This window comes from Hypanus sabinus, chromosome 8, assembly GCF_030144855.1.
Source record: "Hypanus sabinus isolate sHypSab1 chromosome 8, sHypSab1.hap1, whole genome shotgun sequence".
NCBI classification, from domain to species: domain Eukaryota; kingdom Metazoa; phylum Chordata; class Chondrichthyes; order Myliobatiformes; family Dasyatidae; genus Hypanus; species Hypanus sabinus.
Genome location: NC_082713.1, coordinates 27,798,763 through 27,825,311, shown reverse-complemented (window position 1 = coordinate 27,825,311; position 26,549 = coordinate 27,798,763). Strand labels below are relative to the sequence as shown.

The following is a 26,549-nucleotide window of genomic DNA, read 5'->3' as shown; positions in this document are numbered from 1 at the left end:
ATTGTCAGCAAATTTATAGATGGTATTTGAGCTATGCTTAGCCACATAATCATGTGTATATAGAGAGTAGAGCAGTGGGCTAAGCACACACCCCTGAGGTGCGCCAGTGTTGACCATCAGTGTGGAGGATATGTTATAACCAATTCGTACAAATTACAGTTTTCCGGTTAAGAAGTCGATCCAATTGCAGAGGGAGGTACAGAGGCCCAGGTACTGCAACTTCTCAATCAGGATTGTGGGAATGATGGTATTAAATGCTGAGCTATAGTCGATGAACAATATCCTGATGTAGGTGTTAATGTTGTCTAGGTGGTCTAAAGCCGTGTGGAAAGCCATTGAGATCACATCTGCCATTGACCTATTGTGACAACAGGCAAATTGCAATGGGTCTAGGTCCTTGCTGAAGCAGGAGTTCAGTCTAGTTATGACCAACCTCTCAAAACATTTCATCTCTGTGGATGTGGATGTGAGTCATCAAGGCAACCCACATTATTCTTCTTAGGCACTGGGATAATTGCAGTCTCTTTGAAGGAAGTGGGAACCTCTGCCTGTAGCAGTGAGAGGTTGAAAATGTCCTGTTGTGATTCTTCTTTTAAATTCCATAGTATACATTTCAATATTTCTTTCACAAAATAGAAAATGTGTGGCAACACTTGTAGCCTGCCCCCAAGACATCCTTGGGAGTGCTAGTTCTTAACACATTGCACATTTCGCTATGTTTTGACGTACATGTGATAAATAAATCTAAATTTGAAATCTGTCGTATTAGGAGACCGAGTAGTACTAGGTTATTCATGGTTCTCTGGCCTCATAACCTCATTGTGAATTACAGGAGTTAATTGTGATGTTCATGCTAGTCTCTCTGAGACCTGTTCTGTGGTCACTGCTGTGCCTGGTTGCTGCTTTGTAATGGACTGTGAGATGAAATGCAAATGAGGTCAGGTTAACCATACTAAGCTAAAGCAATCTAGATATTATCTTCAGACTGTGGTTACAAAATGGAATGAAGTCCAGACTAATCTCAGGTTACGATAATATGGATCCCACCATAGAAATGTTGGAAGTTTACGGCAGTTCTTCAGAGTTTAAAAATCAAAGAATTGCCATCATACAAGCTGTCAAAAATTGCGACGGCTTCACAAATTTCCCATATGTAAAGAGACTAGTTGCTTTCACCTTGCCTGATCCATCAGTAAGTTGAATACTGAAACAACGCGACTGACTCAACAATCTATCTCCTCCGTCCAGTATTTTACTCAGTTTTTAGAAAGGCAACAAATGTTATCCTTGCCAAAGACAACCTCACCTAAAGAATGATAAAACTTATTGAGCTACACATATATTAATTGCAAGGTCTGTATGTTTTTTACCTAGTTCTCCCACCTCAACGTGGATTGAATAGATGTGAAGTATAGTTTGTGAGTATTCAGCCCCCAGCCCTTTCAGAATCAGAATCAGATTTAATATCACCGACATATGTCATGAAATTTGTTAACTTTATGGCATCAGTACAGTGAAATATATGATAAATAAGTATAGAGAAAAAGCTGAATTACATTAATATACATATATTACATAAATTACATATATATATGTCTTTTAAATACTTAAGTTAAAATAAGTAGTGCAAAATAACAAAAATAAAAAAGTATTGATGTAGTGTCCAAGGGTTCAATGTCCATTTTTAGAAATCGTATGGCAGAGGGGAGGAAGCTGTTCCTGAATCAGCGAGTGTGTGCCTTCAGGCTTCTGTACCTCCTACCCAATGGTAACAGTGTGAAGAGGGCATGTCCTGGGTGCTGGGGATCCTTAATCATAGACGTCTACTTCCTAAGGCACTGCTCCTTGAAGATGCGTTGGATACAGCGGAGACTGGTACCCATGATAGAGCTGACTAATTATACAAGTTCCTGCCACTTATTTCGATCTTGTACAGTAGCCCCCCCATACCAGATGGAGATGTAACATAACAGTTTTTACCCCTCGTGTATATAAAGGATTTAAGTAATAAAGTCAATTCCATTCAAAGATGCAGCCAGCTTTGTTCATACACATAAGTATTACAACCAAGGATTTTGATCAATTTAACTGAGAATTTTTATTTGTGAATCACTTAGCCCTTTTTTTCCACAGTAGAGCCCAGATATCAGGGAAAATCGTAAAGCCTGAAAAACTAAAATTTCAAAAACTGTAATGTCAGCAGTTCAAAAGTATTCATCCCCTTGCTGAGTACTTAGTTGAACCACCTTTCAAAGTTGAAAGTTTGAAGTAAATTTTTTAATCAGAGTTTACATATCACCACATACAACCTGAAGATTCCTTTTCCTGTGAGCATAGAATGGTAACTGTAAACAGGATGAATGGAAAATCAAGTAGAACATAGAAGACAAAAATGTGCAAATGCGGATATAAATTAATAACAATAAAAAGCAAGAAGATGAAATAACAAGATAAAGAGTCCTTAAAGTGAGATCATTTGTTGTGGGAACATCTCAATAGACGAGTGTAGTTATCCTCGTTTGTTCAGGAGCCTGATGGTTGAGGGGTAGTAACTATTCCTGAACCTGCTGGTGTGAGTCCTGAGGCTCTTGTACCTTCTACCTGATGGCAGCAGTGAGAAAAGAGCATGGTCAGGGTGGTGAGGATCCTTGATGATGGATGCTGCTTTCCTATGACAGTGTTTCATGTAGATGGGCTCAATGGTTGGGACGGCCTTACCCGTGATGTAGTTGTCCGAATCCACTACCTTCTGTTGGATTTTCCGAGCAAAGGCAGCAAGTACAGTCAGTAGTCTTTTTGGATAAGTCTCTATTAGCTTTGCACAACGTGATGGAGCGCGATTCACTGATTCCTCCTTGCAAAATTGCTCAAGCTGTGTCAGGTTAATTGGACGGCAATCTTGAAGTCTTGACAAAGATACTCTATTAGGCTGAGGTCAGGACTGAGTCAGTCAAGGACATCAATTTTCTTTATTTGAAGGCACTCTTTGGTTGTTCTGTCAGTGTGCTTTGAGTTGTTGTTCTGCTGGATGGACTTTATCCCCAGTTTAAGCTTTCCAGCAGAAGCTGGCAGGTTTGTTTTTATCAATGATCTCTTTCTTTATAGCAGCATTCATCTTCCTATCAATTCTCACCACACTTCCCATCTCTGCTGCTGAAAAGCATCCCCACAGCATGATGCTACCTCCACTACATTTTACAGTAGGAATGGTATTACCTGGCTGATAGGCAGTATTAGATTTATGCCACACCACTTAGTGTTGAGGCCAAAAAATTCCACTTCAGTCTCCTCCCACCACAAGTCCCTCTTCCACATCTTTACAGTATCTCCTAAGTGACACTTTGCAAAGTCTTTATGGGCAAGGATATGCTTTTTTTAAGCCAGGACTTCTTCCTTGCCACTCTTCCATAAATACCCTTTTTTGTGCAAGGCCTTAGAGATTGTGGAGCCATGAACTTCACCTCCAGTTACAGCCACTGACTTCTGCATCTCACTCAGAGTGACTGTTGTGTCACAGAAGCCTCTCTTACAAATGCCATGCTTCCCCAGTGACTAAGTTTAGAGGGATGGCCTGACCAGTGTGGCTATGGTTTCATATTTTTTCCACTTTTTCATGATGGACTGCAAGGAGATCTGTGGTATATTCAGTACCTTAGACGTAGTCTTGTACCCTTCCCCTGATTTGTGCTTCTCTATTATCATTTCCCTGACTTGTCTTGAATGCTCTTTTGACTTCATTTGGTTTGGTCTGTTGAAAATCTACCACACGGTTTGATCTTACAGATCTTATTTATTCAGGTGATTTTCCCATTTTCTACATAAACAAATAGGACGAGTTGGTAAGGTAATATACAGTATTGCACCTGAGGAAGGTTAGCATAGTATTTACAGAGGGGATTAATAACTTTTTCAGCCTCTTAATTTTGCTTTTTCATTTTTAGTAAATTGTTGACAGGTTTAGGAATTGTTCTTTTAATTTGATACGATGCACAATGTTTTGTAGATTAAGTTTAAGGAGCATGACTGAAGCCATTTTCAGTGTTAGTTGTCTGTTGTATTCAACAATGACAGGAGACCTGTGTGGGAGAGTGTTTAGAGTGGAAAAGTACTGGGCAGTAGCACTCTATCGACCTCAGAGGTCTGGGTCCAGTCTTATGAACTAGTCATCACAAACTGGGGACACCCTTGGTAGCAGTAGATGACCAACTTCTTCTCTCCATGTAGCGTTGTAGAACTACCATCCTAGCCATTGGCTCCCACTGTAGATCTCATCCACCCAGTCCGCCAGAGCCAACTTCACATGCCAGGATAGGCATGTCCCTATCTCACTGGGGTATGAGACCGCTGACTACCCTCACCTGGTTTAGCTCACCTCTCGAAGCAGCGTACTGGGATGTGGCTGCTGTCGCATGCGAACAGCTTCTTGGAGCCAAACGTGAGAGCTGAGTGTCCAGTGGAGACCAAAGGTGAGTGTGCTGACCCAGAATTGACACAAGCTCCATCAACAGAGGTACTAACCTTCCCTGGACACCCTATACACCCCTATTTTGTTTCTGTAATTTGACACTAAATCTCTTAAATTAATTAAAGGAGGTGCAAAGAAGATCACTGCTGAGAAACAAACATTCAACATCAAAGCAGTTTGAAAGCTGACACTACAGCTTTTTGTTGGGTTGAAAGAGTTGCAATAAGCAACAAAGTCCCATATCTTAATACAATAACAAAAAAAGGCACAAGTATTAACATTCCAAAATCCAATCAACAGAAAATGCATTCAATTGATTAAAAATATTAAGGTTATTATTGGAAATAAGAATCTTAACATGATGAAATTGTAATCTATAATAGCTCATTAAATTTCTGACAAGTGTGATTTTGAAATAGTATCACTTTGCTAAACTCTCAGAATTATCTTACCCTACAGTTGCACGTTCAGTACAGTCAATCATTTTCTGGACGTTTTCAGAAATATTAGCAATGTATTTTGCAAGCAAAAATCTGTGAAGGCCGTCACATTACAAAAGTAATTATATGGAATGATTAAAGCTTCACATTTTAAATTTGGCAGAAAATGCACTCTCAATATTTCATTGACTTTACACCTACAGTGCCAGATAACATTAAATTTTCAATAGCCAAAGGGATTTTGTTCCCAGGCAAAACTATAATGAGGTGTCAGTCAATATTTAATTGTTTGAGAACTGGAGTAAGATCAATGCAAACATTATAGGAGTAGATACAAGCAGGTTCCAATTAGAGAACAAAAGGAAGCTGAATCCTGTAGCGAGGTTAAATTTCATTTCAAAGATTGTAAGAAATAGAAATCTTTAGGGATTTTTGAGGAAACCCACTAGAATACCATCCTTTGAAATTAATGCACTTCTATTGTAACACAAATCTATCTCATTTATTATTTATAACACAAATGTATTTGCTTCCCTTATAATTTCAGATAATATAATTGACAAACCATGAAAGACATATATGCCTTGGAATATTTGTGTTGCTTTACAGAATTTATTCCACTGCATTCAGTTTTCTTTTAGAACTGTGTATTATTTTATAATGCTTTCCTTCTGTGTTTATATTCTTTATTTGTTCAAGGTCTTGTTCTGAGTATTTCAAGATTCCAGATTGTTTAATGTGATTTCTAGTACACATAAAGGAGAATGGAATAATGTTCCTCTGGATCCAGCACAGCACAAAAAAATAAGATAAGGAACATAACAATAAAAAACACAATAAATAGAGATACTTAAGATAGCTTATACTGATAGTACTTACATAAAGCAATGTTAGGCACAGGAGTGAAGTGTCTCTGACGGGAATTGATAAGTTAGTGGTGATTGGGGGTGTGGTTGGCTGGATTAGTGTGTGGAGGTGTTGATAGGCCTTATTGCTTAGAGATAGCAATTGTTTAGAGTCTGGTGGTCCTGACACAGATGCTATGTAGCGTCCTCCCTGATGGGAGTGGGGGAGTGATGGGAGTCCATGAGCAGGATGGGATCCTTCATGATATTGCTGGAGTTTTGGGGCACCTTTCTGTGATGGCAGGTAGGCTGGTGCCGGTGATGCATTGGGCAGTTTTGACAACCCATTGTAGAGTCTACTTGTCTGCCGCAGTGCAGTTTCCATACCATGCGGTATGCAATTTTCTTTTGGACAAAAATATCGTAAAATTAAATGCATCTTGTGAAAAACTAAAAGGTTAATCCCTAAATTCCTGGATTAACATTATGACATAATATTCATTAATCTAGCAACTAACATCTGGTGCTGAATTGGATCTGTCAAGGTTGTAGATCAATGGACTATTGTAACCTTTGTAAAAACAGAACAATTCAAGCAGTAGCTCCAGCCACCCCACCTTGAGAAACTCCAAATATAGCAATATATCTAATGAAAATAGCAGTGGTATTCAGATTCATTCATGACTCACTTTGGACAGACTGCCACATAGAAAATGATTTACATAATTGCAACGACGTTGATGTGGTCTCAAGGCCAAGAAGCCTGGAGATTGACTCCATTTCTTGCCCATCTTGCGGATTAACGTGCAGTGGAAGATTGAAATCATTGAGGTGAGGGTGGAAGGTGTGAGAGTGTTCAGCACTGTCTACCAGCCTCTTGCTTGCTGCTGCTGGAGGAAGGTGGCTGTGTTTGTTGGTCCTCTCACTTGCCTGCACTCAATGGTCTCTCCCTCTCTTGATGCTGTCTGAAGATGGTGCCGGAGTTCTTGGGCCCAGCTTAATCAATGCAGTCTGTGGATTGGACTCACTAGTTCACATTATGATGTGTTTCTGGTCACACCGTTTTTGTTGCTACTTTGGGTGACTTTGAATCGGGGCAGCATGTAGATAACGAACACCGAGCTGAACTGAATTAAGCCCTGAACTCCTTTGATTTTGTGTTTTACACTTCATGTCTTTTTGCTCATATTTTTTGTTGCTAGTTGCATGATTCGCTTTGTTTTTTTATGGGGGGGGGTGTTGCTGATTTCCTTTGAACAGGTTCTACAGTTTTCTTCGTTTTGTGGCTGTCTGTGAGGAAGACGAATCTCAGGGTTTCTTTGGTTCTTTGGCTGGTAGGTAATGGTTTTGGCTACTTTACTGGGATTCCTGTTGCAAAATTTGATGATGCTTAAAACCATGCTTCCCTTATCTAAATGAAAAGGTTTAATAAAAGATGTTCTTAAAGAAGTTAAAGGAACATATTCAAAGCCAAAAAAAAGTACTAGGTTAAGTGCATAGTTGAACAGATATGAATCAGCCCAACATCTATTGCTTTCATATGGTATATTTTCCATTTTCCTCTTAAACTATTCCAGCCACCCCCATTCCACTGAATAAACTCCTTTCTCCAGCATATGCAACTACTTCATATGACCATGATGATGATGAAGGAAGTTTCACTCTTCTGCCATCGTCAGCCTTACTTAGATTATGTTGTATTCCTTTCAACTCAGCTAGTTTGGGAGAATTCCCAAATATGTTTAGTTAAATAAAAATAACACCTGGGTATGGCCTGACACTGGATCTTTTAAACAAAAGAAATCTGCAGCAAATACTTAACAGATCAGGCAGTTCTGATGCAGAAAGAAAAATGAGACCTAACATTTCAAATAAATAACCGTTCACCTTTACTTTTGTTTAAACATCTAAAGAATTTGAATCAGAATCAGGTTTAATATCATGGGCATATGTCATAAAATTTGTTGTTTTGAAGCAGCAACACATTGTAATACATAGTAGTAAAAACTATAACTTACAAGTATATACAAAAAATTAAATAGTGCAAAAGTAGGGAAAATTACTGAGTAAGTGTTCAATGGGTTCAATGTCCATTCAGAATAACGTCTTGCTAAGCTTAGTACACAATGCTTTTCTCAGATGAGGGAAGCAAAATATCAGCTTTGATCCCTTTGAGCTAAACATGTAGAAAAGGAAGAAAATGCTAAAATAAACATTATGTATTATTCAAAGAATGTTCAGAAAGGTAAGTTACACTTAAAAGGATAAGTGGAGAATATGTTCAGATCTGGGTGCTGCTCTTTAGGAAAAAATACGAAGGCTTTGGAAAAGATTGCAAAGGGTTTTACAAAAATGATTCTGACATCCCTCCTGCTCTCCAAATGTATGGGCCATCTCTGCCTTGGAGCCACTTCTGTTTGTAAAGTCAAATAGTGAAAATGGCAAAATGCCCTAGAATTCACCTGGAAGCTGTTAAGTTTTGTAGGTTGCCAGGAAACCGTCAGGCTGAGTGGGAGCTAACAAACAGCTAGCCACAGTTCAAAACAATGATGCAGGGAATAGGCAAGTTTCAGAAGGAATTTAAAGTCTCCACACCAATGAGCTATGCAGCCACATTAGCTCATAGCAAGAAAATACAGTAATGTTCTAGCTGTGATAAAATAATGATATAGGAATAAAACAAAGAGCAAGCAGAGTGTGAGAGTTTTAATACTTAATAAATACATGGATATAGTGATTGAAAGTCTACCTTACAGGAAAAGAAACAAGTTTAAAACATCTCATGGATGCGTAACTCTACGTTTACTCATTACTGGCACATTACACATCATCTCTTGAATTAAAAAAACTGCTGGAGGAAAGCAATGGGTCAGGCAGCATCTGTGAAGGCTGTTGCTCTGGCTCATACCGATGAGAGACCGAACCAGAAATGTTGACCATCCTGCCTCCAGTGATGTTGCCTGCCTTCTAACTAACTCCAGCAGAGCGTTTTTTTTTGGTCCCAGGTTTTTTCTTGCTCCATCTGCGATCTTACATGCATCCATTATTTGTTTACTTTAACAGTCAGTGGTGAAAGCAACCTTAGATAACTCGAGGCAAATCTGCTCCCCAAAGAATAGTTTTTATTGTTAGAAACAACAATATGGTTTCAAGTATTTTGATGCAATTTGGAATATTGCCAGTCTAAGCAGTTTGGCTGCATTACCAACCTTGTTCTCAATGCCTTTGTACAAACAGTGCCTTTTGACAATGTCACCAATTGTTCTTGGCAGTATCAGTTTACCCTCTTCTCTCCAGCAACCTTTAATTAAAATGACTTTTGAAGTTATCATTTTAGCAGTCATTGCTATAACAGGGCAACCAATTCACACAGGTCCTATGTAACTACTCAGAATTCATCAGGATACAGAGCTAGTGTGTGATGATATATGCTCAATGGCCACTTTATTAGGTACAACTACTTGTTATTACAAACATCTCATCAGCCAATCATGTGGCAGCAACTTAATGCATAAAAGCAGGCCGACATCATCAAAAGGTTTGTGATCTAAGTGACTTTGACTGTGCAATGATCGTTGGCGTCAGACAGGGTGTTATGAATATCTCAGAAACTGCTGGTATTCTGGGATTTTCAATCTCAACAGTCTCTAGACTAGAGTTTATACAGAATGGCGCAAGAAACAAAAAAAAATCCAGTGAGCTGCAGTTCTGTGGACAAAAATGCCTTGTTAATGAGAGTGGGCAGAGGAAAATGGCCTGTGGTGAACTATGTATGTGCCTGTCTGGACGCGCCCCCTGCTGACTGCTCCTGTGGCTCCTCCCACAGGCCCCTGTATAAGGGCGATCTGAGGCCTGGCGCTCGGCCTCAGTCTCCAGGACATAGTATGATGGATGCTCACTCCTGGTTCCTTCTTCCAGTCAATAAAAGCCGGTATCTCGCCTTACGTCTCAGAGTGAGTTATTGATGGTGCATCATGGCCAGACTGGTTCAAGCTGACAGGAAGGAGACAGTAACTCAAGTAATCATGTGCTACAATAGTGGTGTGCAGAAGAGTATTTCTGATTGCACAGCTCATCAATCTTTGAAATGGATGGGCAGCAGAAGACCACGAACATACACCCAGTGGCCACTTTGTTATGTACAGGAGATACCTAATACAGTAGCCACTGAATGTAGTTTTAGCATATTAATGCAGCATTAAATACCAGGCACAATATAGCTATGTGATAAAATGAGATTATGTTCATGTTCAGGTTTAATTATCATTCAGCCATACATGAATACAGCTAAATACTGTTCCTCCATGGCTAAAGTAAAAAACACATTACCAATGGCATGTAGCACATTTCAGAAAATAGTCACAAAGAGAAAAAATAATAATATAGCCAAAGTCTCTGAGTGGCACATCTGGAAATTTATGGTAAATTGTCCTGGTCCAGTTTGTTCTTCTGCCGAGTAAACACTGGAGAGCAGCACTGATGGGCGGGGCCGGTCTCCAATCCAGTATGGATTCCAGCACGCCCCACAGAGGCTCTCTCACACTCTGTGTTTTCCTTCTCACCCAGCACGCAGTGAGGGCTTAGTCCTCGCCACAACCAAGGCTCTGCAGCTCCCCCAACCCCCGTCATTGATCTCACCAATGAACCAGTGAACAATACATGCAGTATTCTACCTTACCAATGTCTAACAGGGTCCTGCGATGCCATTAAATACATCCAGGACCATTACTCTTACCGCTTATTGGATCGTGCGCCATCTCAGCACAACAGTACTCAACATGTCGAGGCAACAGACAATGGTACTCAATAGGCCAGCTCCATTGCTATCAAGCATCTCGCTGATGGTCCTGCAGTACTTGACGTTCTTTGTATTATGCAGTGACTTGCGACCATGTAAAAGAAAAATAGGACGAACAAATACACCTTTGATTGGACCTGGAGTAGCCACTGCATCTGAGCGCATCATCATCTTACAGGAAGTGATCTAACACAACAAACTGTTCTGTGGTTTCTAGATTAGAGCGAGATCAATGGAATGGTATAACGGAATAAAATGAAACCATCCAAAAATAAATATCACCAAATTAAACCTTGTTTATTTTGTATATTGTTTTTTTAAGTGATTTATTTTCTATATTTTCACTTATTTGATCATAAGTATTTCTCCCATTTCAAAACAATTCCCAAATTCTACCAGAGCAATGTTCCTTACCCACTTTCTCCCCTCTCCCATAGAGCAGAATAAAAACTTGAAAGCATGTACTAGACTAGACTTAGGGCAGCTTATATTCAACTGTTATTAAGACTATTGATTGGTCCCCTACAACCAGAATCTGGTTTATTACCACTGACAGACTATATGCTGTGTATATGTGGTTTTGTGGCACTAGTATAGTGCAATACTTAAAAATTAATATTATCAGTTAAAACAAGAAATATAATAAAAATAAGTAGAGCAAAAAGAGAATAGTAAAGTCATTTGTAGGCTTACGTGCCTTAATAACCCAGAGGGATATGTTGGCTAGAGTCAGGGCTTTATGCTAAGATCACCCATGCCAAACAGATCAATGGGTAGAGGCCAGACTAAGAGTGGTCCACTAGCCCAAGTTTAGGGGTTCAGCTCAGGGCTAACAACCCAGACTGGTAAAGCCCCATTGTTACAGAAACACCAATGAAGCATCCTTCTACATCTCAGTGTAATGGTACTCCTGAGTCTCTACCTGGAACTTGCATGACTGATAGAAATGAAAACCGAGCTACTGAGATGACGAAGGAAGCCCTGAACACAACCAGAGATGGAGGACTTTCTTCACTGCCCTGAACACCAGGGGTGTAATGGGCAGTAGAGAGTTTTGTCATTGCCACTATTGGGTTTCTTTTTATCTACTGTGAATGCCTGCAAGAAAATAAATCTTAGGGTAATAGATGGTATTTTCATACTAAATGCACTTTGAACTTTAATTCTGTGCTTTGAATTCAAGGGGTATCAACACTCCCTTTCTAAGCGGGCACACACATACAAAATGTCCATTGAGATTAGGAAATATAATCATATGGAAACAAGGTTCAAGATGCTGAATGTTTTATGTCACAGGAGATGGGGTGGGGGGGAGGGGGAAGAGTGGAAATTGCTCCATTAGGAAATGCAGTACAGAAACCACACAAAAAATGGTTTAATTAAATTGTTTATTGAAATCCATTTATAAAGTACAATATGCAATTGAAAATATGAATACAAAACAACAGATTTCAGATTAAAACCAGACAGTACAGACTTCAGAGTGTCTATTATAAACCAAACTCAAACACTGAATATCAGTATAGATGTGGAGGCATTTTGCTTTCCAAAATAAAGGATCTTTGTTTCCCCTCCAATGTTGTTTACTCTTTCAACTTTTCCGCTATTTACTTCCAGAATTAAACCCAAAATAGTGACATGCAACATTCTCCTTCCATTAAAGCAGTGAGTTAATTGGCCCAGTCTTGAAAGCGAAAGCAATCACTTGCGATTTTCCACACTGTATTTTGTGGGGTTACTTGTGCAGTAAGTAAGAAGTTTTGATTGAAGTATCGCTGTTTGTTTCCATCAAATTTCACTGTGCCACAGGTGACTACAAGTACGGTGGTCTGCCCCTGAGTAGCAAGCTCTACTTGGGAATGAAAAGATCAACAACTTCATGAGAAAATGAATAAATTGCAAAACACTTTCAGTAGCTTATCTAATAATGGAGCAACCAGAAGCTAACAAGACTTACAGTGTCCTAACATACAATTTTCCAATATATGGATGGAATATATCTTTAAAGTACCAGGTAGAACATCACAGTACAGTACAGGCTCTTCAGCCCATGATGTTTACCGAACTTAACCTACTCTAACTCTTCCCTCCTACATGGCCTTCCATTTTTCTATCATTCATGTGTCTATCTAAGAGTTTCTGAAATTCCCCTAATTTACTTCTCAGTAAGAAGTGTATCTTCTATTTTAATGTAGCATGAACATGATACAAGCAGGAGATCATTTTAGCTTGTTCTGCCACTCAGTATAATCTTGGCTGACCTGATGCAATGCCTATCACCTCCTCTGCATCGGTTCCCATAGTCCTCAATCCCCTGACTTCTCAAAAATTTAACTACTTTCCCTATAAATATCCCCCATTGCTCTAGTCTTCCCCATTCTCATGGGTAGAGAATTCCTGAGAACCTCTCTTTGAAAACTAGTCAGTAAACCCAAGACATCAAGATAGACATGTGAACTTGAGCAGAAATGGTTTCAATACAAGTGTGATAATTTCTGTAGCATTAGACAAGCATTGTGCAAAACAAAATGAACAAAATCCTTCCGCTATTCCACGCCTTACACAAGAACATTTAATGACATTTAGTCAGCAAGAGGCTGATCACACCCACTGCTGACCTATGAAGAGGGTTTGGACATTCTGGTGGGAAACTGCTGAAGCCAAGAAAACAGTTGGGAAAACCCCAAGCCAGGCCATGTCTCCTTATTCAGTCGACTTTTGAAAATGTTTTTGATATTTAGTAACATACAAAACATTTTAAAAAACCTAAAGCAGAGACGGCAAAAACAGAATATTCAGTTCCTCACAGTTGTTTCGCTCTACTGAAATCAATTGAGAAGGCGTTTGTGCACTAACTTGCAATAAGATCTTGATCAGACTCCCCATTGTAAATTAGAAGCACATGTAATACTTCTGCATATGCTATCTCTCTAGATTCCTGGGGGTGTCCAGCATCAAGGTGTATTTGACATATGTCCAGCTTAACAAAACTTGTTTTCATGTTCATACTAAAATCTTGAAATTGCTGTTGTTTAGGTACCATAAATTCGGTGTATAAGCCGAGAAATTAGCCCTACATATTGGTCCTAAAATTAGGGGGTCGGCTCATAAAGAGGGTTCCAACTTTGCAAAAACGAATACATGGAAGACAGGTCGTAGTTATTGGCTGCTTTTGAGTCAAATTTGTTCCACTGTCGACGCATGAATTCTTTGAATGGTTTGTTTAAACTCACATCTAGTGGCTGGAGCACGGACATCAAACCACTGGGGATGACTGCAATGTGTGCACTTTCAGCTTTCAATGCTGCTTTTGTCTCACCTGACAAGTGCGCTTTGAACATGTCCCAGACAAGTAGTGACTTTTCCTTCCTGAAACCTTTGGAATGTCAGCGCCACACTTCTTTAACCCACTTCATCCATCCAGCAGCGTTCTTGAACGTAAACAACACCCTACGGGAATTTTCTGAGCAATCTTTGTTTTTTTGTCTCAACACAAGATCATGTCTATTCATAAATCGGGTGCACCAACTTCGTGTAGCTTTTTTTGCTGACCTCACAGTGTTTCTTGGCCCATTTCAACACTTGAACTCGAATCATTTCTCAGGTAACAATGTATCCAGACGATTGCTGGTGATTCACCCACTCTAAAACTTTTTCTTCCAGTTCTGGCCACTGGCATGTTTTCCCACGGTTTGCACATTTCATCTTTGGCATTTCCCTCAGCATGTCCTCTGCCTTTCTCCACTCTCTCATTTCTCATTTATACTAAGCTTCTTAGCAGCTTCAGAATTATTCATTCCTTTAGCAATCAACAACCGCAGCTTGAAGCCAGCATCATATTGCATTTGTTTTAATCTTTTGTATATGGTGGTCGCAAATTCAATACTGAGTACACATACTGATCCCACCACCCCATGATATGTTTTAACGAGATTACGATGGGCGCTAAATGTTTTCACGGGGGTTACATTTCAGAGGATTCTTTACCATTGGGAACCTAATCCAAAACTTCCCTCCCTGATTTATTTATTAAAAATTTGCTTATAACGCTCTACAATGTGTAGGCCTATTTTCTTAGCAGGTACTGGTTCATAAAATTTCCAGGTTCCGGATCCGGCAAAGCTGAGTACCGGCATGTGAGATCATGATCTTTTCTGGTTAAATCAAAAACCTCTACAAAAGGGTTGGCTTATTCAAAGGTAACATGAAAAAGCCACTTTTTAAACCTTGAAAAAGTCACTTTTTAAACCTCCAGGTCAGTCTATACACCGGAATTTACGGTAAATGCTGGTAGTTTAGCAAGTATGGAGAAGAAAAATTCAGATAAACAGAGCAGGGGAAAATAGCCTTTCATTCTTTGTCACCAATTTAAAATCTAACACAAAGAATAAAGTTCTGTCATTTGTAAAATTATGAAAATGAAAGTTCCAGCGAGAGCAACTATTCCTCCCGTGCACAAAACATGATAAAATGACTCAGACATTTTAAATTAATTGCAATATTCCTTTAACCAAGTCCATATGTTGCCAACACATTGGAAAACTGCTGCAGTCTGTAACAGTCGTGCTATAGCAAGCAGCTGTTTATAAGAGGTAAATAGTAAACAAGCCTGAAAATAAATTAAGTAATAACAAGCTTATTGATAAAATTATTTGTGCCAATGACTTGTCCGATTAAAGGGAGAAATGTTTCATAAGTGGAAACCATCTCTCATTTCAAAGACAATACACACAATCACTTTGATTTGCTCAGATTTTTCTATTTCATCAAGTTCAGATTCCTAACAAACATGTAATCGAAGTTAGAAAAGTACTCAGTCCCACTGAAAGACAAGAAGCACACATACAATTAGAAATATAAACTATAACAAGTAGAATGAAACCTACCGTGAACTGGCTGACAGTCCAACATGTTTACTTGGAAGTCACTAGAAGGCAACATTTCAAAAAATTCAGTAAGTGCTTGATGGCCTGAAATTGTGTTGCCATTCCACACTAAGGTTGCAGTATCCAGATACAATTTGGTTAACCCCTATGTAAAAGAATAAAATGAGTTTAAAATAACAAAATGGAAGAGCTGAAAATGCAATGCATAGCCATTTTGCTAAACAATAATATATTATTAAGGTCAGACACAAGAGGTACTGCAGACACTGGAAATCTAGAGAAACACAAACAACATGCTAGAGAAGCTCAGCAGATCCGGCAGCATCTGCAGGTAGGGATAAACAGTCAACATTGTGGGCTGAAGCCCTTTGAGGATCCTGATGAAGGGTCTCAGCCTGCAACACAATTGTTTATTCCCATCCAAAGATGCTGCCTGGCCTGCTGAGCTCCTCCAGCAAATTATTAAGGTGTTGCACTTCAGACTTTTATCTTAAGCAACCCTAGTTTCTCAAACTTTATTAGAAACTGAGAGCTAGTGCAAATGAATTAAAATTAAACTTAACATTTCAGTGACAGGACTCGACAAATGTGCAGTGTACCAAATAATAAAAAATGTCCTTTGGAACCCATTTTCAGCCATTAAAGTATTTGATTTTAATGCATAATATGAACGATGAACACCCTGACCTGGAAGTTCTTTTGCACAATTTAGAACATACAGTTGAAAGCATTCTAGCACACACCTGACTCTTAGTACTCTGAATAAAGTGGGGTGGAAGTATAAATCTACAACAGGAATTTTGTTTGTGCTAGAAACTTTACACTGGCATATATTCCCCAAAATTGCTGAATGTTGAAAATTTGTCTGAGGTGGTAAAATTATTTAATAACAAAACAAACAGTTTTATTGACAAGTTCCCCTTTAAATGGAAAGAACTATGCTCAAAATGACTTTGCCCTGACATTACTGCCCTCCTATAATCAGAGATGCAGTCTCACTTGTCTCCTGAACTTCCTTGCTACATGATAATTTCAGACTTCTGCCACAATTTGATTTGCTGGTTTTTGCTACATTCAAGAGGTCACCCAAGGACCATACTTGAAAGAGAAAAAAGTTTTGTAACACACACAAAATGCTGGAGGAACTCAGCAAGTCAACAGCATCTATGGAGAGTAATAAACAGTTGTCGTTTCGGGCCAAGAGCCTTCATCAGGACAGAAAAGGCTTAATTGTTTTTACTTAAGTTCACAGGTGACTGTCAGAGATTTGCTAGTATATTTTATAATCCCAACCATGTGTTTTGCTTAAGCATGTTGCTTTGACAAGGTACATATTGTGCATAGACTACTGTCCAAAGGTACATAATGGAATACATTGCTGGTGACTTGACTAGATAACTCAGTGGAAAAGGTTCAGAATATTAAAGTAGCTGACAGCAAAGTACGTCTTTGAAATACAGACTAATATTACAGTCCTTACCAACTTAGATCAAATTTGTTATAGAAACTAGAAATTAAAATAACTGAAAATAGCTCATTATGCCAATAATAACTGGGAAAATATCAAACTACTTATTTAACATAAATGAAAAATTCAAGCATTGGAGCCATTGCTACCCTTCACTTCTATCTTTTCCACAGTATTTTGGTCTCTCCCCCTTTGATCTGGAAGAATTCAACATTGCATAATCAAGAAGTGATGGTGAAGAAAACTATGTGCAGTTATCAATGATACAGTACTTACTCTTCTTCTTTTGTCCATTGTTTCATAATAAATGGTGACAAATTTGTCTGCTGCTCTGCATGCCTGGTCTGCATGAGTCTTGAAATCCTTAAAATGAGAAGTTACTGCTTAATATGATTTATAAGGAAGCAGTTGCACATTGATATAAAACTTGTAAAAGTCTCAAATTCACAACTTTACCAGTAAATTCAGTTCTGACAAGTCTTCAACCTGATATACTGTTATTTTTTCCCCACAGATATGGTCTAACTTGGTGCTAATTTCCAAAATATTCTTGTTTCTATTTTAGCTTGGCAGCATCTGGGAGATTTCCAGTAGTTGGTTTTCAGTAAGTTCAGTTTGTTTTTTGATAAAGCTTTGCCCTCGAGTATCCTTCTAGAGACTCAATGTAAATCCAAGACAGGGCTGCACTTTCAGAGATGACACATTAAATTAATACCCAAGGACCCGAGGAATATTGATGCTGGAATTTGGAGTAAGAACAATCTGCTGGAAAAGCTGGTGGCATGCTGGCCTTCATAGGTCAAGGTATTGAGCACAGAAGTGGGTGTGCTTGGCGTGGTTGCACAGGATGTGGGCGAGGATACAGACTTGCTTGCCCTGCTTATAGGAAAGACTTTATTAAACCAAAGGGAGCATAGAAAAGATCTACAAGGATGTTGCCAGGACTGGAGGGACTAAGTTATGTGGGAGGCTGGACAGGTCAGGACAGGACTTTATTACTTAGAGCACAGGAGACCGGAGCTGATCTTATGGAGGTGTATAAAACCATGAGGGACATAGACAGGATGAATGTATTCAGCCTTTTTCCCAGGGCTGGGAAATCAAGAACTCGAGGACACAGTTTTAAGGTAGGAGGGGAGGGCCTGCTCCAGGCTTTGTGTCTGTGGACTCATTTTCATTCTGAATGCCATTGTTTGTTTTTATTGTTTGCACAATGTGTTTTTTTCCTCTCTGCACATTGAGTTTTTTTTAATGGGTTCCTTGTTTTGCGGCTGCCTGTCGGGAGACAAACCTCAAGGTTGTATCATGTATACATACTCTGATAAGTGTACTTTGAACTTTTGAGAGATTTAACAGAAACCTGAGGAGTGACTTTTTTTTTTAACATAAAGGGTGGTATCTATATGGATTGAGTTGCCAGAGGAAGTGGTTCAGGCAGGTACAATAACTTCTAAAAGATAGTCAAGGCATCTAAATGATTAAGGATCCCCAGCATGAGACATGCACTCTTGTGATCACTGTCAGGGGTACAGGAACCTGAAGGCCCACTTTCAACAGTTTAGGAACAGCTTCATCCCCTCTACCATCAGATTTCTGAATGGTCCATTAACCCATGAACACTACCTCATTACTAATTTTTATTACTTTTTACATATGTTATTTTATTACAAAGACACACGAATGAAAGAAAAATAGAGGGACAAGTGGGAGGGAAGGGCAAGTAGGTTGAAAGGTTGGCACAACATTGTGAGCCAAAGGATCTATACTGTTCTGTTCACAGGTACTGCATCTGGTTGTAAGAATATGAGAGTTTGAAATTGGAGAAGGATTACAATTTTGGTTTGTGGGATCTGATAGTTCAGGTATAAAAGTGTGCATTACCTATTCTTAATTATCCTTGACATACGGATGAAAGAAAAACGGAGGCTATGCAGGAGAGAAGCACTGATCTTGGAACAAGTTAAAAAGTCATTGCTCGTGCCAGTGACTTCACCAGACCACCTTCCAAGAGCGTTACCAAATTAGTACCAGCACATTTCTTACCCCAGCAGGGCCAAAACTCCCCTGACCATTGCTATATGACTACCAATAATGCCTACTGAGCCATCCCCCATTCAGTTTGGTAAATTAGACAAGGGGACTATGTATGCTCCTTCTCCCTGCATAGAAACAGAAACAGAAGGATCCAATATGGAAAGTTGCACAGTGCTCGTCTCAGGAAACAGATGATCTTCTACGTGATTGCTTTTAGTTGGTAGACTGCTCCATGTTCATAAATTCAGTTACCATCCTAGATGACTATTTCATTACTATCACAGCCTCTATAAAACTGTCAGTGATACTAAGAAACAATACCTGTCCAAAATAGAGTCCCAGAGCAGCTATCAGTTCTGGCAAGGATTACATGCTACAATGGCTGACAAAAACACATCCCTTTACGATTACTTAGCGACACAGCACAGAGTAAGTCGTTCTGGCCCTTTGAACCACAGCACCCCAGGAACCCCACTACCCTAACCTGATCACAGGACAATTTACAATGACGAGTTGGCCTACCAGGTACACCTCCAGACAGCAACTGGGGAAAACACACACATTCCACAGGGAGGATGTACAGAGAGAGAATGGCGCTGGAACTGAACCCTGAACTCCAAACTCCGTAACACCCCGAGCTGTAACAGCATCGTTCTAATTGCTATGCTTCCGTACTGTGAAGTTAATGCATTCTACGTACATTTTGAACAGATGGGATTTATTATGTCACCACACCCCCTGACAGCCTCCAATGAATTTGAACCCATGGTCACTGGTGTGAATGTTAAGATCAGTCTTCTGGAAAGTGAACGTGCAGAAAGCATCTGCGCTGGACTGTGTCCTGGGCCGTGTCCTCAGATGCTGTGGAGATCAGCTGTTGGGGTATGTGCAAACATTCTTAATCTCTGCCTACTTCAATCTGAGGTTTCCACCTGCTTTAAGAAAACTACTGTCATTCCAGTATCTAAAACAAAAAAGGGCAACTTGCCTTTATGCCTACCACCCAATGGATCTGATACCCACCATTGTGAAGTACTTCCAAGGTCTGGCCATGGTATGCATTAACTCCAGCCTCCCAGACCGCCTCGACTCACTGCAATTCCCCTACTCCAAAATCAAATACCATTTCCCTGGCTCAACACTCATCTCTAAAGCATCTATCCAGGGGTTCCCAACCTGGGATCTACCTTGGTTAATGGTAGGAGTCCATGGCATAACAAAGACTGGGAACCCCTGCTCTAGACAGTATAGCAACTGGACACCAATGTTAACACTGCTGTCTATCGGCTACAATAATGCTTTCAATACTATAATTCAAAGCAAATTATCACTATACTCTGAGACCTGCGAGTCAACAGACCCCTCTGCAACTAGAATGTCAACTTCCTGACCAACAGACCACAAGCAGTAAGGACAGGCAGCAATCGCCATGATTATTCTAAATATTGATGCATCATCAGTCCCCCACTCCACAAATTCTGCTTGAGCTCCATCCACAAGTTTGCAGATGAGACCACTGCAATGTAGTGAGCCGCATCTCAAATAATGATGAATCAGAATACGTGAAGGAGGTTGACAGCCTAGCAACATGGTGTCATGACAACACTTCCCAGAAGGTCAGCAAAGCAGGTTGGTCATTGACGCAAGTCAGGGGGCAGTGCACATGCTCCTGTCTTCATCGTTGATGCTGTGGTTGAAAGCTTCAGGTTCCCAGGAGTGAACATCACCAATAACTGTCCTGGTGAAACCAGACACCTGAGCCAAGAAAGCTCACCAATGCTGCTACTTCCTCAGGTGATTACAGAAATCTGGCGTGCCGCCATTGACCCCGTTTTAAAAAAGAAATGCACCATAGAAGGAATCCTATCCTGAAGTATCATGACTTGCTATGTCAACCACTCTGCATGTGACCACACAAAAAAAAGAGTTGTGAACACAGCTCAGCACATCAGACTCCATCTACAGTTCTTGCTGCCTCAATAAAGAAGGCATTCACTCCTCTCCCACTGGCAAAAGACAAAAGCCTGAAAGCACATTTCACCAGGCTCAAGGATAGCTTCTACCCTGCTGTTATAAGACTATTGAATGATTCCCTAGTACAACGAAAATGCACTCTTGACCTCACAATCTACCTCATTATGATCTTGCACCTTAATGTCTACAATGCACTTTGGTTTGGTAGCAATTGTATTTTATACTACTCCGTGCGTTGTAAAATGATTTGTACATTTCTGCAACACAGTATGCAGGACAGGTTTTTCACTATACCTCGGTACATGCGCCAATAATAAACCAATTCCAAATATATTGCAGTTTGTGGAGTACAGGTTGACCAGGTGCACTCTGTATATTAAAATTAATAAACAATTCCTCATTCCCTGATCCACTCTCGCACTTTCCAATCGCTCACTTATTTACAGTGGGGATGTGGAAACATGGATCCAATGTGGTGAGAGACAGAAAATGCCCGATTCTCGGCTTCACTCGCCGCGCCACTTTGGCCACCCTTCTCAATTCGCGGGACCGAGGCAAGGTCTCAGGCCCATCGGCACCGGGTTTACTCCTGGTGTTTTGCCCTCCCCGGGCGGGAGCCCAACCACAGCCCTCTGTGCTCTCACCAGGGAACCGGCCATCAGCCGCTCGCCCCGTCCACACAACGCCTGAAACCGCCGCCAGCGACGACACCGACACCGACACTTCCGCTGTGCAGCGCTGGGAACCTTTCCGCCGGAAACCCCGGCTCGGAACTCCCGTTCCGACCTGACCACACGATGATAGGCAATGACCTTTTTTGATTCAGTTTGTAGGAGGGCCTTGGCATGTCTACTAACCGCGTATGCGGAAAAATTCAACATCCACAAAATACAGATTTGCCTTAAGTAATCAAAAGAAGGTTTCAACTGCTTGCATACTTATGGCGCTAGTTTGAATACAGATGCAAGATAGGCTATTCGATTTCGGTTGCTTTTGACATTCATTAAGATCACAGCTGACTTTTTAACCTTATCACTATCCTCTAACACTAATCCACTTAAAATCCATCAATCTTGATACTGGCAATGAACCTCTACAAGCCCTTCAGCAGGGAGACCCATAGATGTCCTATCTCTCAGCTAAAGAAATGCCATCTTTGTTTCTGTACCTAATGGCCAACCTTTGATGTCGAGCTAGTGAAATCTCGTTCCAGATACTCGAAAAACTTCTTTCCCATAAGTATATAAAGCTTCATTAAAAAAAACAAGGAGAACTTTCCTCACACTTCCAAACTTAAAAGACCCTGTCTGCTTAATCATCCTCACGCAACAAAAAAAAGTTCAAAGAATCGGTCTGGTGAACATTCACTGCATTCCCTCAAATGCAAGTATATCTTTCTTAGATAAGCAGACCAGACAAGTAACCATATTCCAGATGTGGTTTCATCAAAGCCCTATAAAATAGGAGAAAAACATCTACTATTATATTCAAATCTTTTGCACTTTAATTATTTGATGTACCTGGGTATTATCTCTCATGTTTAATGTACAAGGACACAGGGATACTTCTGATTCCCATCACTTTTTAGTAATTTACCATTTACACTGCACTTTCATTTTCCAAACAAAAATGAATGATCTTGAATTTTTCTACTTCATATCTTATCTGCCATGTATCTCCTCATCCATTTAGGTGTCTGCAAACTTTATAGCAACGCTTGCAGCCCACGCTGCCACCCATTCTTTTAATAACAACAATTTTGGAAATATTATCCTTAATTCTCACATTCAAATCCAAATAATCTGTGGATAGCTGGGACCAACCACTACAGCACCGCAATAATAGCAGACCCCCAATCTAAAATTGACCTGTCTATTGCTATCCTTTTGATGCACCATCAATAACTCTCGGAGATGTGAGGCGAGAGATAGGCTTTTATTAGCTGGAAGAAAGCACTGTCAGCAGCAAGAGACCATCACACTACATCCTGGAGACTGAGGGAGGAGCAGTGCCTCCAATTGCCTTTATATAGGGGTCTGTGGGAGGAGCCACAGGAGCAGTCAGCAGGGGGGGTGTGTCCAGACTGGTATATGTAGTTCACCACACCTTTGCTTTCTGTTTGTTAGACAATCCTCAGTCTATTTCTCAAATGCCTGTAATTTCATTTTATGATATTTTGTATGTTATCATAGCAAAAGCCATCTGAAGTTTCAAGTATGCATAAACCTATAACTGTTAGCTGTATAGCCAGTTAGGGATGGTGCTACCTGGCTGATAATCTGCACTAGATACATATCTCTAAAAAAAAGCATATCCTTGATCATAAAGACTTTGCAAAGCCTCACTTAGAAGTTATTGTAAGGATGTGGAAGAAGGTCTTGTGGCTGGAGGAGACTAAAGTGGAACTTTTTGGCCTCAACACTAAGTGGTGTGGTGTAAATCTAGTACTGCCCATCAGCCAGGGTAACACCCCTTTACGGTAAAGTATGCTGGAGGTAGCATCATGCTATGGGGATGGTTTTCAGCAGCAGGGACTGGAAATGTGGTCAGAATTGATGACCAGATGAATGCTGCTAAATACAGAGACGTCCTGGATAAAACCTGCTAACCTCTGCCAGAAAGCTTAGATTGGGGAGGAAGCTCGTCAACAGGACAATGGCCCAAAACCAACTGCCAGAGCAACCACTGAGTGGCTTTAAATGAAAAAAATGTATGTTCTTGAGTGGTCCAGTTGGAGTCGTGTCCTTAACCCAATTGAATAACTCTGGCAATACCTCAAGATTGCTGTCTACTGCCTCTCCCTGACCAACCTGGCACAGCTTGAGCAAATTTGCAAGCAGGAATGGGCAAATCTTGCTCCATCACATTGTGCAAAGTTTATAGAGATTTATCCAAAAAGACTACTGACTGTAATAGCTGTGAGAGGTGGTTCAACTAAGAACTGAGCAAAGGGAATGAATACTTTTGAACTACTAACATCTCTGGTTTTGAATTTTTAGCTTTTCATGCTTTACATTTTCCTTTTTTTTGGGCTCTAATGTGAAAAAATGGAGACATGGTTCACTGTGGAAAAAATGGAGCATGTGATTCACAAACAAAAGTTCTCAGTTACCTAATTCTATCCCACTCTTTCAATGTATAGTTAACCCATTCATTCTGAATCTCACCATTCTTCCACATATTCGGATTTAAAAAGGGAAGAGCTGCTAAAGATAACTTGCCAATTGAATTTTGCTCTATGTGACCCACCTTGAATCCATGTCTTCTCTGATCCATGACACAGTTGCTGCTAATTGGGCAATCCAATAATAGGTCTTTAAATGAGGTAAAGCTAAACCTCCCTGTTTTTTATTTGAGTATAACAGCTCCACAAACCTCCCTGTTTTTTATTCGAGTCTCATCCTGGGCCTCTTTTTCTGCCATATAAACCTGATGAGTCTATCCAACATTTTAAAAGTAGATGTTGGAACTATTATGGGTAGAGCACTGAAAAGAAAAAGAAACCTGGGCAAAATATTCATCCTGATCACCTCTACTCTACCTATCAGTGATAAAGGAAGCATCTCCCAATGTTCAAAATCTCTCCTCACTTGATTAATAAGTTTGACATAATTGGCTGCAAACAGCTGGGAGGAACTACGAGTTAAACAAACCCCCAAATATCTAAAGCCTTGTTTTGGGCACCGAAAAGTCACTTCATCATCCAGCTGGCTTGGCCAGGTCCCTGTAATCGTCATAGCTTCACTGCAAGTTTACAACTGAAAATGGACTTACTTGGAGAGATGGAGCTCTGCTATAGTATATCTGGCACAGTGAAAGGCCCACACAGGGGCTGGTAAAATGTAGGACTTGAGTTGATTTACTGAGGACTGTGATTGTATTTAAAATAGATGTAAATCTACATTCAGGGGTGATGTAAAGTATGTAGATCATGTGTATGTTTGTGTTTGTATGTAATTGTATGTACGTGCTCGTTGTTTCTTTTTTCACTTGCTCCTTGTGGTGAACTACATATACCAGTCTGGACACGCCCCCCGCTGACTGCTCCTGTGGCTCCTCCCACAGACCCCGGTATAAAGGCGATTGAGGTCTGAGCCCTGCCCTCAGTCTCCAGGATGTAGTATGGTGGTCACTCACTGCTTGTTCCTTCTTCTAGTCAATAAAAGCCGATATCTCGCCTCACGTCTCGGAGAGTTATTGATGGTGCATCACTCCCACTCTCTGCTACCCCTGGTATTGTTAATATAGGTATTTACCATCGTGCAGTGAACTGTGGACTGATAGCCAATGCTTCTTTGTAGATATGTGTTTGTTCAATAAAGTTAAAAAAAAAGTTCTCAGTTAAATTGATCAATATCTCCGGTTGTAACACTCATTTATGAGAGCAAAAGGTTGTGGGCCGAATTCTTTTTCAAGGCACTGTATGACTTGATGTTGCAAAACAGAACAGTGGCAATGGGTAAGTATTAAAACAAACTTGAGCCGATCACCTACCTGTTGAAGTGCAGCAAGACATCCAAGTTTATAAGAAAACGGAAAGCTCCCTCAGCATCAACACCTCCCTTCCAGTTCAACACGTGGATGCACAACACTGGCTAGCACTGTCAACATTCCCTCCTTGCCACATCTACAGCTCCACAAACCAACTGCTACCATCCCCATCTTCACCTCCCTCAGCCCCTACTTTCCACCAACTCCCCGGTCATCATGGACTCACCTTCACTATGGAGCAGGTGAGAAGGTCTCTGGGGAAACTCAGACATGGCAAAGCACTGTGACCAGATGGTGTAACCCCCAAAGTCCTGAAGGAGTGTGCTGAGCAGCTGTGTGGAGTTCTCTAGCTCATTTTCAACCTGAGACTCAGTTTGGAAAGGGTCCCAACTGGGAAAACATCATGTGTGGCTCTAGTCCCGAAGAAGGGCCAACCAAAAGTCTGGAATGACTACTATCCAGTGGCCCTGACCTCACACATCATGAAGACCCTAGAGAGGCTGGTCCTGGCTCACCTCTGACCCCTGGTCAGATCAGCCCTCAACCCCCTGCGGTTTGCCTACCAGGAGCACACTGGAGTCGACGATGCTGTCACCTGCCTGCTGAGCAGAGCCTACTCCCATTTGGATAAGCAGGATCATGTTTTTTGATTTATCAAAGTACCTTCAATACCATACGGCCCTCAATGCTGGGGGAAAGCTCCATTCAGCACAGGTTGGCACTTCCATTGTATCCTGGATAATGGACGACCTGACTGACAGAGCACAGTTTGTGCAGCTTCAGAGCTGTGTGTCAGCCATGGCTATAAGCAGCATTGGGGTCCCACAGGGGACTGTATTAGCTCCCTTCCTGTTTACCGTGTATACCTCAGACTTCAGGTACAAAAGTGATGTTACAAGAATCACCCCCTGTAATAATGGTCAATGAGTAACCGAGAATGTATATTTACCAACAACTCCCTTTATTGTCTCAACAGAAGAACACGTGAACTGTGTGCACACCTACGAAGTTTTCCTGAACGCCCCTGAACTGTCAAAGAACAGAAAAGGAGTTTCTGCTGCTGGCCACATGCTCCTTGTCATCCTGTTTCAACGCTCCATGTGTCAATGGGACACCTCACATCCGCGATCGTTTGTCTCCTACAGAGT

The 26,549-nt window shown here is 40.6% G+C and overlaps 1 protein-coding gene across 2 annotated transcripts; it reads right to left on the bottom strand.

The window, feature by feature from the left end:
• Window positions 1-11,919: 11,919 nt before the first annotated feature.
• On the bottom strand, window positions 11,920-21,678 carry nxt2 (nuclear transport factor 2-like export factor 2). Of its 2 annotated transcripts, none has more exons than XM_059976862.1 (4): window positions 21,555-21,678; window positions 17,179-17,265; window positions 15,435-15,579; window positions 11,920-12,400 (listed from the first exon to the last, which is right to left on the bottom strand). In XM_059976862.1, the coding sequence occupies exons 1-4, from the start codon at window positions 21,567-21,569 to the stop codon at window positions 12,219-12,221; spliced, it is 429 nt and encodes a 142-aa protein (XP_059832845.1). In that variant the 5' UTR covers window positions 21,570-21,678; the 3' UTR covers window positions 11,920-12,218. The 2 variants fall into 2 exon arrangements, with proteins under 2 accessions (XP_059832845.1, XP_059832846.1); XM_059976863.1 differs by having other exon boundaries at window positions 11,920-12,397.
• Between the last annotated feature and the right edge of the window lie 4,871 nt (window positions 21,679-26,549).

What these genes read in the sequence shown, in the direction of transcription:
- nxt2 (XM_059976862.1), bottom strand. An exon ending in CAATGGACAAAAGAAGAAGA is followed by an intron (nt 15,580 to 17,178) that starts GTAAGTACTGTA and finishes TCTTTTACATAG; the next exon opens with GGGTTAACCAAATTGTATCT. An exon ending in GGACTGTCAGCCAGTTCACG is followed by an intron (nt 12,401 to 15,434) that starts GTAGGTTTCATT and finishes TTCATTCCCAAG; the next exon opens with TAGAGCTTGCTACTCAGGGG.